Source organism: Haliotis rubra, unplaced genomic scaffold (assembly GCF_003918875.1).
Source record: "Haliotis rubra isolate DU_JTF1 unplaced genomic scaffold, ASM391887v1 Scf4, whole genome shotgun sequence".
NCBI lineage: Eukaryota > Metazoa > Mollusca > Gastropoda > Lepetellida > Haliotidae > Haliotis > Haliotis rubra.
In genome coordinates this window covers 2,666,054-2,680,407 of record NW_025767079.1, presented here as the reverse complement: position 1 = coordinate 2,680,407, position 14,354 = coordinate 2,666,054, and the positions used below count along the sequence as shown (strand labels likewise).

The window sequence follows — 14,354 nt, the reverse complement described above, 5'->3', positions numbered from 1 at the left end:
TGGGTGATAGGGTGAGTGACTGGCATGGGTGAGTGAGTGGGTGATAGGGTGAGTGACTGGCATGGGTGAGTGAGTGGGTGACAGGGTGAGTGACTGGCATGGGTGAGTGGGTGATAGGGTGAGTGACTGGCATGGGTGAGTGAGTGGGTGACAGGGTGAGTGACTGGCATGGGTGAGTGAGTGGGTGATAGGGTGAGTGACTGGCATGGGTGAGTGAGTGGGTGATAGGGTGAGTGACTGGCATGGGTGAGTGAGTGGGTGATAGGGTGAGTGACTGACTGGCATGGGTGAGTGAGTGGGTGACAGGGTGAGTGACTGGCATGGGTGAGTGAGTGGGTGACAGGGTGAGTGACTGGCATGGGTGAGTGAGTGGGTGATAGGGTGAGTGACTGGCATGGGTGAGTGAGTGGGTGACAGGGTGAGTGACTGGCATGGGTGAGTGAGTGGGTGGGTGATACTGGCAGGGTGAGTGAGTGGGTGATAGGTGATGGACTGGCATGGGTGAGTGAGTGGGTGATAGGGTGAGTGACTGGCATGGGTGAGTGAGTGGGTGGATGAGGGCATGAGTGACTGGCATGGGTGAGTGGAAGTGGGTGAGTGGCATTGGTGGGTGAGGGTGAGTGACTGGCATGGGTGAGTGAGGCAGGGTGGGTGACAGGTACAACGCGAACCGGCACAAGGTGGAAGGACCGGGGTGAGTGGCAGGGACCGGATCGCATGGAGTGACCGAAAAAGGAGGACCGGACATGGTGAGTGGAGGGTGAGACAGTGGAGACATGGACTGGCATGGTGGAGGAAAGGACTGGCATGGAGGTGAGGATCCAGTGAGTGAGTGGGTGGAGGCACAGGACCACACGGGTGGACCGGCAGGACCGGAGGACCGGCATGGACCCGTAATGACCGGCACGTGGACCGGGTGAGTGACTGAATGGACTGGAAGGAGGACTGACCGGACTGTAGAATGGAGGGACACAGGAATAAGGAAGGAGACACAGAAAGATGGAGGACACGGACACGAGGAAGACGGAGATGGAGAGACACAATAACTGAAATGGACCACGAGACACAGACACACGAGAAAGGAGAAAAGGCATGGAGAAAATACTTAAGGACACACATGGAAGAAAGAGACTTGAACACATGGAATGATAGGAATGAATGGAAGGAAGGAATCAACGACACAAAGGAGGAAGACATGAGACATGGATGAAGAAAGAAACTGAATGGACAAAGAATGGATGGAAACACAGTATATATATCATATCTTATGAACACTGAATATACACAGAAAAGAAGGAAGGAAAAGGATAATAATGAAATAAATGAAGGACTAGTGGACAGAAAAGAAATGAAGGGGATGGATGGACACGGAATAACTGGATAGTAATGAGAATAAAGAAATAGCCAAGGAGAAGGAACAGGACACGGACAACAAAATATAATATAAAGAAGGACTGAAAGAAGACAAAGAAGGAAAGGATGAAGAGTATGGAATAATGGAATGGATGGAATGGAGAAATAGGGAAAGAAAGGAAGAAGGGAAATGGAAATGGAAGATGAATGAAATAGGAAAAGAGTGGAATGGATGGACATAATGGAGGGATAAAAGAATGGATGGAGGTGGAATGGATAGTGGAGGACAGACGGAATGGAATTTCGATATGGACGTTGGCTTCAGGAAAGGGTATGCCTGGGCATAAGGTGATACTATACTGTGAATATATATAGTGAATTATATGTTTGACAACCAGGAAGTACGGTTCGATATGGACGTTGGCTTCAGGAAAGGGTATGCCTGGGCATTAGGTGATACTATACTGTGAATGTATATAGTGAATTATATGTTTGACAACCAGGAAGTACGGTTCGATATGAACGTTGGCTTCAGGAAAGGGTATGCCTGGGCATTAGGTGATACTATACTGTGAATGTATATAGTGAATTATATGTTTGACAACCAGGAAGTACGGTTCGATATGAACGTTGGCTTCAGGAAAGGGTATGCCTGGGCATTAGGTGATACTATACTGTGAATATATATAGTGAATTATATGTTTGACAACCAGGAAGTACGGTTCGATATGAACGTTGGCTTCAGGAAAGGGTATGCCTGGGCATTAGGTGATACTATACTGTGAATGTATATAGTGAATTATATGTTTGACAACCCGGAAGTACGGTTCGATATGGACGTTGGCTTCAGGAAAGGGTATGCCTGGGCATTAGGTGATACTATACTGTGAATGTATATAGTGAATTATATGTTTGACAACCCGGAAGTACGGTTCGATATGGACGTTGGCTTCAGGAAAGGGTATGCCTGGGAATTAGGTGATAATATACTGTGAACATATGTAGTGATTTATATGCTTGACAACCCGAAAGTACGGTTCGCTATGAACGTTGGCTTCAGGAAAGGGTATGCCTGGGCATTAGGTGATAATATACTGTGAATGTATATAGTGAATTATATGTTTGACAACCCGGAAGTACGGTTCGATATGGACGTTGCCTGGTAACGTAATAACACTTATAACTGTTCAGATTTCATGAGGGATTCCCGGTTCGAAAAGGTACCCATACACTCATGCATAATACATAAACGATGACAGTTGTATTTTGGTAAGCTTCTTTTTAAAACTACATGCGTTATCGTTTCAGGTTCTTCGGATGAATGGACCTTCAGAACACAACCGTGTGTTTCGCTGTATTTATTTAAATTTACAAATTTATTTACTTATATTTTGAAATAAATTGTTACTGTTCGATATCTTGTTTTGTTATCTTTAATCAAAATTACAATGGTGGTCAGAACCAGTCAAAGACTAATACCTAGTCTACAAAATGAATATATTTTACAGAACAAATGTTTCTTAAATGTTGTTGCAGGTCCTGAAAGTTTATTAAATGACCATTGAAACTCTCGCGAAAACGGGTGAAACAGAAATGTGCACCCTCCCTTTCTCAATAGTGTGCACCCCCTCTTTCTCAATAGTGTGCACCCTCCCTTTCTCAATAGTGTGCACCCTCCCTTTCTCAATAGTGTGCACCCCCGCTTTCTCAATAGTGTGCACCCTCCCTTTCTCAATAGTGTGCACCCTCTCTTTCTCAATAGTGTGCACCCTCCCTTTCTCAATAGTGTGCACCCTCCCTTTCTCAATAGTGTGCACCCTCCCTTTCTCAATAGTGTGCACCCCCGCTTTTTCAATAGTGTGCACCCTCCCTTTCTCAAGAGTGTGCACCCTCCCTTTCTCAATGGTATGCACCCCCGCTTTCTCAATAGTGTGCACCCTCCCTTTCTCAAGAGTGTGCACCCTTCCTTTCTCAATAGCGTGCACCCCCTCTTTATCAAAAAAGATGTGTCCGCCCCTGACCTGCATGCTATATTCTGATCTAAATGTTCTGAAACCAGTTTTAAGATTCCAGTTGTGGAATATTACTCGCTACCATATTGTTCTTCGCGAAGTTTTTTATGAACAATTATTCACGCATACTTCTTAAAAATTACCAACAGCAGGACAAAAACAAAACGAAAATACGTTTTAATTTTTTTCATCTGTTTTATTCAAAGTGCAACACCGACATAGATCGAGAGTTCCTTCATCGAGAAAAGCAAATGTACATCGAATACACTGAGTCAAAGTAAAAGTGGCTGAAACATGCAATCCAACTGAAAGTGGTCAACACATGCAGTCGAAGTGAAAGTGGCAAGATATGAAGTCCATATATTGCCAAAAAAAAAACATGTGCCTACAGTGTTTAGCCTAGTGGTTACAGCAGTCACCCGTCACGCCGAAGATCCGGTTCGATTCCCCACATGGAATGTGTGAAGCCCATTTGTGGTGTCCTAGAATATTGCTAAAAGCCGCGTTAAACCTTACTCAGTCAGTCTAGCACAATCAGCCCACGTGCCTGATTTGCCGAGGTTAAGGTTCTCGAGACAATCTTTCTGCTTCAGAGTATTCACAAGGTTCGTCAAGGTTGCAGGTGTTTTCTTATGGTCCTTGAACACAAGTATCCATTCAATACTGCTTGGAACTTTGCATATTGGCACTTCATGTGAAGCTCAGTTCCATGATCTCGTCAGAGGTGCACACGAACAGTGAGTCATGTCTATCCACGTACACACCCGAGGGACACGGGATGCCATCCTGTAAGGTGAGAAGATTTCTGACAAACTTTCCCGACTCTGTCAGCTGTATTACTCTGCTAGAATCAAGATCAGCAAGCAGGACATCTCCAGTGCTGGTGGTTGTGATACCGCGAGGCCGTTTGAGTGCCATATTGTCAGTTGGGACGTATCTCCATACAACATCCCCATCTGGAGTCATACACGTCACGGACCTCTCCCCCCAGTCAGAAACAAGCATGTTCCCTCTGTTGCTGATACTCATGAAGAAGGGATAGACAAACCTCCCCTTGTTAGTCGTAGCAACTCTTCTCAAAACGCGTCCTGACATATCCAGCATATCAACACATCCGTCACCACCTGCTGCTAGGGAGGCAGGATTCAGAACTGCGATGCTGTAGTATCCCTTGCTGGTTGTCATGGTTGACAGAAGATGCAGATCAGGATTAACCTCCACTGTTACAATCTGGCAAGCGAGTGGAATTGCCACCATCACCTTGTTCTCCTTCAGCTGGGTTTCGCCACAAGGGGTTCCTCCCAGAGGAAGTTTGCTGTGACATGACTCATTGTGTCTTCTGTAGAATGATTTCACGCAATTGTTTTCCCAGTCAGTGACCACGACTGTCTGTATCCCATCCACAACCAGGACTGTGACGTCCCCGAGGCAAGGATGGTTCCCACTACTCTCAGTCCTCCCGTCTGTCTTGTCAACCACCACTGGAGGGGTTAAACATTGACCTTCATCTTCGAATGTGACGTCAATCTTCCCGAGCTGAAGATGGCTGATTTTGTCAAAATCTGGTGTAAACTTGACGTCACCTACTCTCCGCGTGCCTGCTGCTGAGTCTGTGTTCCGGACATCCCCTGAGTCCTCCCAGGCCTGGTACGCGTCATACAGGTCCATCTCACAGTCCGATACCAAGGCTTGGTCAATGAACTCACAATGTTGTCTGTACATCTGTATCTCAATCTCCTCACGTTTTACATCTGCCTGAAACTCCTTAGATTCAGCGTCTGTGATTTCCCTGATTTCACGCATCAGTTCTTTCTCTTTTTGTTTGATTTTCTCAATTGCTTTTTCAACAGAATATTGGACATCGAGTTCAGCTACTTCCATTTTTTCTTCAAGACTATTGATCTTTTTCTTCGTTATCTGCACAACTGTTTCTTTTCCTTCTATTTTCTTCGTCATCGTATTTCTCCTTTTCGTCAAGTGATACTTCATTGTGGCCTTCATTGAGTCTATGGTAAAGACAGACTCACACTTCCTGTGGTACACCACACAGCATGTTGGACACACAGCTTTGCGACAGTCTTTGCAGACAAGACTGAGGGCTTCCGCTGTGTGTTCTGTGCACATGACCTTACGTTTTCTTTTAAACGTTACCCCCGTTGAGAGATCAGCGACCTCATGGTCACGTGACGTCGGGGTTGCGTGATGAATCTTGGCACATCTTTGGCAGAGAGTAACTTCACACTCCTGACACCAGGATGTTCCAGGAATTGTCTCCCCTATAGCCGAACACAACGTGCATTGCTGTTCAGCAGTATCTGAAATACAATAATGTATCTTGAATGTTTCAATCGTCTCCCATAAGTTTCAGATGACACATTCGTTGTCTTTATACAAGAATTACTTTTAAAGGAAAAAGTACAAGTGTATTCAGAACAGTGAGTGAGTATTATTTTACGCCCCTTGTAGCCATATTCCAGTAATATCACGACGGGGACACCAGAAAAGGGCTTCACACATTGTACCATGTAGAGAATCGAACCGGGTCTTCAGCGCGACGAATGGGCGCTTTAACCACTACAGTGAGTGAGTATGGTTTACGCTGCTTTTAGCAATGTTCCAGCAATATCACAGCTGTGGACACCAGAAATGGCTTCACATATTGGACCCATGTGGGTAATCGAACCGGGCCTTCGGCGCAACAAGGCTACCCCACCGCCCCACTTTTAAAGGTAAAGGTACAAGTGTATTCAAATAGTGAGTGAGCGAGTATTATTTTACGCTGCTGCAGAAATGGGCTTCACACATTGTGGGGAATCGAACCCGGGCCTTCAGCGAGACGAACAGGCGCTTTAACCATCATGCTAACATATCACCCCTGGTATTCGGAATAAACATACCTCTTTTGTCAGATTCACTTTGTGTGTCAATCAGCCCCTGAATAATGATGCTTGGTTTGATCTGACCCGACCACTCCTCCACTGGTTGGTTTGGGTGGGGCACCTTGGTATCTTGTCGACAGAACGCACAGGGGATGGTCTTGGCCTGTACTGCCTCTGGTCTGGTTTGGATGTATGCCGTCACACATTTCCTGCAGAATGTGTGATCACACCTCAGTGTACACGGGTCTGTGTACAGTTCCTGGCAGATCACACAGGTGAGAAATTCCCGCACTTTCTCGGCTTGTGACGTCGCCATCTACAATGAATAAGACACTTCCGGTGACGTTTTATATACTATTGTTGACATGGCAGTTAAGCACAAATTTTATTTAACATAATTTACACTTAAAAATATCTGTGAAATTGTATTGACGTTCAGTCAAGTGAAACGAATTCACCTGGAACAACTAAGAGTGAGTGAGTGAGTTCAGTTTTACGCATCCTCGATAATCTCCAATGTACATGTCCAATACATTCAGATAAATCTCCACTATTTATCCTGGAGTTTTACGCCGCTATTAGCAATATTGCACGGCTGGGGACACCAGAAATGGGCTTCACACATTGTATCCATGTGGGGAAATCAACCTCGGGCCTTGGACGAGAGTCTCACAGTCCCTGAACCACATTATTTTCCCTACTGCTTTGCCCTCCCTACCATGCTGAAGCCCTAAATGAAGCAAGTCTATATTACCTCTGGTTCAGAATTGGTCGGGGGCGGTGGGGTAGCCTAGTGGTTAAAGCGTTGGCTCGTCACGCCGAAGACCCGGGTTCGAATCCCCACATGGGCACAATGTGTGAAGCCCATTTCTGGTGTCCCCCCGCCGTGATGTTGCTGGAATATTGCTAAAAGCGGCGTAAAACCAAACTCAGTCAGTCAGTCAGTCAGTCAGAATTGGTCTACATGAACCCATGCTTGTCGCAAGAGGCGACTAACGGTATCAGGTGACCTGGATCGCAGACTTTGGTGGTACATGCCATCGTATCCCAATATCGCGGAGATCGATGTGCATGATGTCAGTCACTGAATCGTCTGGTCCAGACTCGATTATTCACTGACCACCACCATATAGTTGGAATATTGCTGAGTGCGACGTTAAACAACCAACAAACGAGTATTCAGCGTCCCAAAAGTCATCACTAATTCAGGGCTTCAGATAATTTTTCAACATCAGGAGTACGTATTGCTTATTTTTTCAATATAGCAGTACTGGAAAACCTTAAGAGTAAATATTGAGTACTGAATGGAATTTAATGGCGGATCAGTAATCTTGTGTTTCGTTTCATATATGCACCACAACTTGCTACTCTTGTGTAAAAGGTCAATAAACAATAAAACAATATTTTTTCAGAAAAATACGTCTGTAAATGATTCTATGACCGTGCAGCATTGCTGTGGTGCGTATCTGCTACGTTTTCTAAATTATTTCCTACCGTATCGTGCATATTTTATATCCGTACATACGCCGATACGGCCCTTATCTGGGGCCCTGACTAATTTGTGAGCATGACGGTTGCGAGCTCAACTCATGGTTGTTGCCGACTAGCACAGTAGGGAGCTGTGACGCCGTCTGATTTGAGAGCTTCGCGAACGGGCTATCGCTGTTAGGAGCTTGTTGACACGCCCCCCTTGTCAACGATTAGACAGTTTGTTGGGATTTTTTTTAATGAAATAGCGCATTTATCAGCTTCAACAGAGCATAGGGATGTCTTCCTTTTGAAGACATATATACACCAAATCGCTTCAGCCTGTAACCTGTATTTGTAATCTAACGAGAAAGTATATCACTTCCGGTATATATATCGTAATAATTATTATCAGAATCACGAGAGTGCCCTGATCTGTCTGAAACACAAGACTAATATCTATTCGGGATTATGTCTTCCTACCTGATATCCAAACAGCTTATTGACAGTCGGTACCGGAAAATATGTATTCAGTGGGAGCAAACGTCACGATTGATGAATGCAGAAGACACACACACACTATTTGATCCAACACTGTCAGCTGACGTTTTTTGCACACGGCTCATTCCGTAACTTCCTACAACTAAACCAGAAGAGTGGACATCTCACAGTAGAAAATGGGATGAGCTGATCTAAGGGAGGTAACTGGCTTGAAGCAGCCTGAAGTGAAGAGAGCGACGAGGACCTGACGCTTCAAGTTCTATTCCTGTCGCTGCTTCAAGACAAATTCATTCTTTAGACTCGGACCGAATTAGTTCCGGACGTTACAGATTTGTGTTGATGGGCAGTGGGGGTTGGGGATGGTGGTGCAACCAGCATTAATGATGTACAGTGTTCAGTATTTTTATATTCCCTGGGATCGAATAGTATTTCATTTGCTGAGTTTGTTGACAACAATGTTCATTACAGTGCAAGTGTGTCTGACAAACACGCTGAGGGTTTCTTAAAACGTTTCGTATATCTCCCCAATAAAATGTCGGGCAAAAGAAAGCATTAGCTTGAAAGGAAGATTTGACCAAACAATCACGAAAGTGCTTATCAAAACCTTTCCAGGCCGTTCATGGCACGCATATGTGTTTGTCAAAAATTAAAAAAGGTGACCCGAAACCCTCCCGTCCACGCGAAGAATAGCATATGCGGATCCAGAGGGGGTGCAGGGTTACGCAGTTTACAGTTGTTGATGATGATGTTATTTTCCAATACCTTTACTGAATTAATTCTGTGTTCTTAGGGACATCATCACGGTGTGAAACACCATTATACAGAATTCACATGATTGGATTGTGTGGTCGACTGGGAGTCATATATTTATTTCAATACAATTTTAATATAATTTTGAAAAGTAGGTTTTGTTGTTTAAGTCTGGAGGGGAGTTATTGGTAAATTGATTTCGGCCATTGTCATCCACAGTGTCGGCAATATTCCATCTAAATCACTGGATTGTCCAGTCCAGAGTAATCAAAACACACACCGCAGAGCTACAGCTGGAATATTGCTGCGTCTGGCGTCTAACAACAAACACAAACAAACAAAAATCCAATACGTCGATACACCGCCCTCAACTTCAAAGTGGGGTTCCGATGACCTTCACCTACCGGAAGTGTCTCCCTGGCACCTTCCGCCACACAAAGGTTGGCTGTGTCTCTTTGTTGCTGATGAAAATGGGATCAATCGTTTAATGGCGCTGAACTAAATGGCGCGATTTCTTGACCGCCAGTAATTAATAAGATCTATTAACAGCGTTTGAGCGCGGTCTGCTGTGTCAAGTGGTGATATATTATGCTGCCAAATTTAGCCAAAACACTTTCTCAAGTACAGATTTAGCATTCATTATTTCAGGGTATGAAACTCCAAAGATTTCAGCCAGACCATAGGGATGGTTAAATGTAAAACTTGCCAGCCCTGACCAAAACTTACCTGCTCACAAAATATCTTCATATACATGTCTACATTTTAACCACAGAATTGGAGAATCTGGCAGTCCGTGTTGAAAATAAGTCGTCGGGCAGGCAGATATTTCGAACGCTGAATTATTTTGTTAATTTATCGTAGTTTCTCCTTTTTCTCATCATTACTCAGGTATGTCTTAATTCCACGATGGCCTGCGCGTGTGTTTGTTACAGGTGCCAGCAGTGTGGCCACTGTATGTACCATCGTTATTTCTGATGAACAACTGACTTGCCTTTGCACGTGTTTGTGACGACCCACAGTATTTGATATGGGTTCGTGAACACGCGCTTATCATAGTGTCGGCATCGTACAATGGCTTTCGTTGCCTTTTTATCCAGTTATATCATGAACATTTTTATAATGTACAGTTTTATTATAAATAGTATATCTTGAACAGTCATATTATGAACAGTTTTATTATGAAAAGTTATATCATGAACAGTTATATCATGAACAGTTATATTATGAACAGTTATATCATGAACAGTTATATTATGAACAGTTTTATTATGAACAGTTATATTATGAACAGTTTTATTATGAAACGTTATATCATGAACAGTTATATCATGAACAGTTTTATTATGAAAAGTTATATCATGAACAGTTATATCATGAACAGTTATATCACGAACAGTTATATATGAACAGTTATATCATGAACAGTTATATATGAACAGTTACATCATGAACAGTTATATCATGAACAGTTATATCACGAACAGTTATATATGAACAGTTATATTATGAACAGTTATATCAAGAGCTGAACAGTTATATCATGAACAGTTATATTATGAACAAGTTATATCATGAACAGTTATTATATATATCAGTTATATTATGAACAGTTATATCATGAACAGTTATATCATGAACAGTTATATCATGAACAGTTATATATGAACAGTTATATTATGAACAGTTATATCATGAACAGTTATATATGAACAGTTATATTATGAACAGTTATATTATGAACAGTTATATCATGAACAGTTATATATGAACAGTTATATTATGAACAGTTATATCATGAACAGTTATATATGAACAGTTATATTATGAACAGTTATATTATGAACAGTTATATCATGAACAGTTATATCATGAACAGTTATATCATGAACAGTTTTATTATGAACAGTTATATTATGAACAGTTTTATTATGAAAAGTTATATCATGAACAGTTATATCACGAACAGTTATATATGAACAGTTATATCACGAACAGTTATAAATGAACAGTTATATATGAACAGTTATATCATGAACAGTTATATATGAACAGTTATATCATGAACAGTTATATCATGAACAGTTATATCATGAACAGTTATATTATGAACAGTTATATCATTAACAGTTATATCATGAACAGTTATATTATGAACAGTTATATCATGAGCAGTATTCCAACAGTTATATCATGAACAGTTATCGCACATTGAACAGTTATATATGACGGGTCTATGAACAGTTATATTATAAACAGTTGTATCATGAACAGTTATATTATGAACAGTAATACCATGACATGACAGAAAATGATGTTAAAAGGTTCACAATGATATGGATCGCAGGTGATTGGCGGACAAATGCACATAATCGTGACGTATCACTGCTCGTGTATTATGTGCTTCACAGAGTGCAGTTATTGACTCAGCCCTGGTTATATTCTGGCAAGGAAAGTGTTCTTCATATTGACGCCCGCGTTTATGTTTGTTGGATAAACGTTCAACGCAAAGATTGCAACGTGGGATTGGTAGAACAAGGTATTTCGGCAAAGAGGATTTACTTAAGCTTCAGGTATTATCGATCAATTGATATCGTTCAATTACCATCAAATATCAACCCCCCTTCTGTTGAATTACCCACCAGAACAAGATATTTTTGGTTTGATGTTTAACGCCGCACTTCGCAAGTCCAGCTATGTGGCGGTGGTCTATGGACAATCGAGTCTGGACCAGACAATCCAGTGATCGACATCATGAACATCGATCTACACAGTTGGGATACGATAACATGTGTCAATCAAGTCAGCGAGCCTGACCACCCGATCCCGTTAGTCGCCTCTTATGACAAGCATGGGTTACTGAAGATCAGTTCTGACCCGGATCTTCACGTGCCATCAGAACAAGAAATATGGAGACCAGTAAATCTCCAACTGTATGGCGCGGGATGACTTCAACTGGCTTATTGTCAATATTCCCTTTATGGCGAGACCTGCGGCCCCATCCTTTGGTTTCTACTTTTTCTAATTTTTTCTAGGGAGATTTCAAAGTTCGTCGGCATACGACTCTTGCTCGGAAGTTGTTTGATCAAGGTTAAAATATTAAATTACTCAGTTAAAATGTCAAAATTTGTTATGGTAGACATGGGAGGACATTGATGTCCGATGCAATTTCCTATTTTTGCTTGTTCGCGTGTTGTTAATTTCTTGTCAGGTGAACAATTGGCTTGCCTTTGCATGGATTTGAGCTCGCATCCGGGTGTCATTTGTAGGGAGGCTAGTAGGGCTACCCTCATATTTGGGGAACACCTGGTGTCATCCCTAACTGATAGTGATTCATAAACATGGTGATGATGCAGACAGAATCGTACAGTCGACGCTGATATTGGCAGAGATTTCTTATAATAAGGAAAGCGGTTTGCCGCTTCCGTTAACATGAAGACACGCAGATTGATCTTGCTAAGCAGCATCATAAAACAAGTTATTCTCACAAGCATGCTCCTTCCACGTGACCGCCTCCGTTGTGTAGTGGTTAGAGCGTCCGCCCGGAGAGCGGAAGGTCTCGAGTTCGATCCCCGACCGCGTCATACAAAAAAAGACGTTAAAATATGGTACTTGTTGGTCCCTACCTGGCGGGGCATTAATGGGTACAACAAGGACGGGTTGGCTCAGAGTCAGTATAATGTGTCTGAGTGGGGTATTCATGCTTCTCTGTGGCATGGGGCTAGCACTATAAAACCAGCTTTAGTCTGGGCTAGTACAAGCAGCCGAACATACACATACACACACATGCACGTCGTCATATGAGCGAAATTTTCTCAAGCACGACGTTAAACCCAATTTCACCTCACCTCACCTAATCTCACCTCACCTCACCTTCCACGTGATGTAGTCTCACTACTACTGAGATTAACATCGACACACTTCAACAGATTCCTATATTTTGATGGATGCAAAAATGAAATTAGTGAGTCGATTCGGACATCTCGTCCTTAACGAATGCCAGGAATCCAAATCCAAAGAATAATCACCATGTATTCCCCTGTCACTTATGGAAGATACACGTCAATAATACAAGTACTGCGATGCATATCATGAGTGAGTATTGACACGTGGACGTGGAACTGATATTATCATCAAATGGAATCTGTTTTGGTCGTAATGGGTTTGATTGATTTTCTCAATCTCAAAATTATGTCCTTAATTACCTACATCATGTCAACTCCGTCTGTTATCTTACCGATTTTTTGAACCTGTAGAAAATTTGTCCTTACTTCATTAAGAGCCAGAGCATTACAGTAGGGTCTGTGCAGATGGGAAAATAGCATGGTTCAGAGACTGGGAGACAGACTTGGGAAAATGTCCTCGATATAAGAATTATGAATACGAAATGGTATATATTTGAATTGTATGAATGTTGTTACAAAATTAATAAAACCCCAAGGTTACGAAAGTATGGTAAACTGTGTTATTACATAAAGATGTTTACGTTATACTGCATATATGGATGCAAGAGCTGTATACTCCCCAGGGAGTTGAGATTGATAATACGATGTGACGTTGAGATTGACATCCAATGTTCGAGGGAAATAAATACCAGCGCCTTGAGCATGCACTAGTTGCGTGGATATGTGCGCTATATAAATATCCTATATTATTATATTATTATTAATATTATGAATCTAAGACATTTTAAGGTCATATACAGCACTTTCAGACATGTGGCTCTTCCCCTTAACAGTTGCATCTTTCTCTGGACGTCCTGGTACTCCTGGTTTGGTTGCTTGGAGACGAACCTGCTCGTTGATGATGCCACGGTACTGGACTGTTTGGTGGTGGTGCATCGCCATGAAACCGTTTCTCCAGCTATACTCGTATTGACCCTACGCGTGGAATTATCTGAAGTACAAAAGAATGTACACACCTCATTCTGTTTATTTTAATTTTTCATTAGAGAAAAGACAACAGGTGTCTAAAATATTTTCAGGTGCATTGTACATTTTATATATTATCATTTATGAATAACAAATGTTCACATTATACAATCAGAAACTACTGCATTGCATATTTTAGTTAATATTCTTTATCATTGTTATGAATATTATTGACAGCTGACCACTGATTTAATCAACAGATTATGTAAACAATGACTTGTGTTTTTCCTGAAAAGCATTGCTCTGTGGGCCTTAACTAATCCCTACGGGAAATAACAGCCACCTTGCTAAGTGATATTATCCCCCTCACAGATCATTACTAATGCATTCATGTATGGCCGACAAGTAAATGCTGACTATGATCTGACACGGAAGTATAATTAATGTGTGTGTCTCGGTAAGTGGGAGCGTGTCTTGTACTCCAGTCGGAATTACGATAATCAATATTCACATCACAACGCCTT

The 14,354-nt window shown here is 42.1% G+C and overlaps 1 protein-coding gene across 2 annotated transcripts; it reads right to left on the bottom strand.

Annotated features, from left to right (window-relative positions):
• Positions 1–3,540: 3,540 nt before the first annotated feature.
• LOC124287236 (E3 ubiquitin-protein ligase TRIM56-like) lies at positions 3,541–8,341 on the bottom strand. 2 transcript variants are annotated; one of them, XM_046723735.1, is made up of 3 exons: positions 8,195–8,341; positions 6,263–6,560; positions 3,541–5,680 (listed from the first exon to the last, which is right to left on the bottom strand). In XM_046723735.1, exons 2-3 carry the CDS (start codon positions 6,558–6,560, stop codon positions 4,056–4,058), a joined length of 1,923 nt encoding a protein of 640 aa, XP_046579691.1. In that variant the 5' UTR covers positions 8,195–8,341; the 3' UTR covers positions 3,541–4,055. The 2 variants fall into 2 exon arrangements, with proteins under 2 accessions (XP_046579691.1, XP_046579692.1); XM_046723736.1 differs by having other exon boundaries at positions 8,290–8,319.
• Between the last annotated feature and the right edge of the window lie 6,013 nt (positions 8,342–14,354).

Coding starts and splice junctions, on each gene's coding strand:
- LOC124287236 (XM_046723735.1), bottom strand. CDS start 6,560: ATGGCGACGTCACAAGCCGAGAAAGTGCGGGAATTTCTCACCTGTGTG. Junction 5,681..6,262: donor AAGTGAATCTGACAAAAGAG/GTATGTTTATTC, acceptor ATTGTATTTCAG/ATACTGCTGAACAGCAATGC.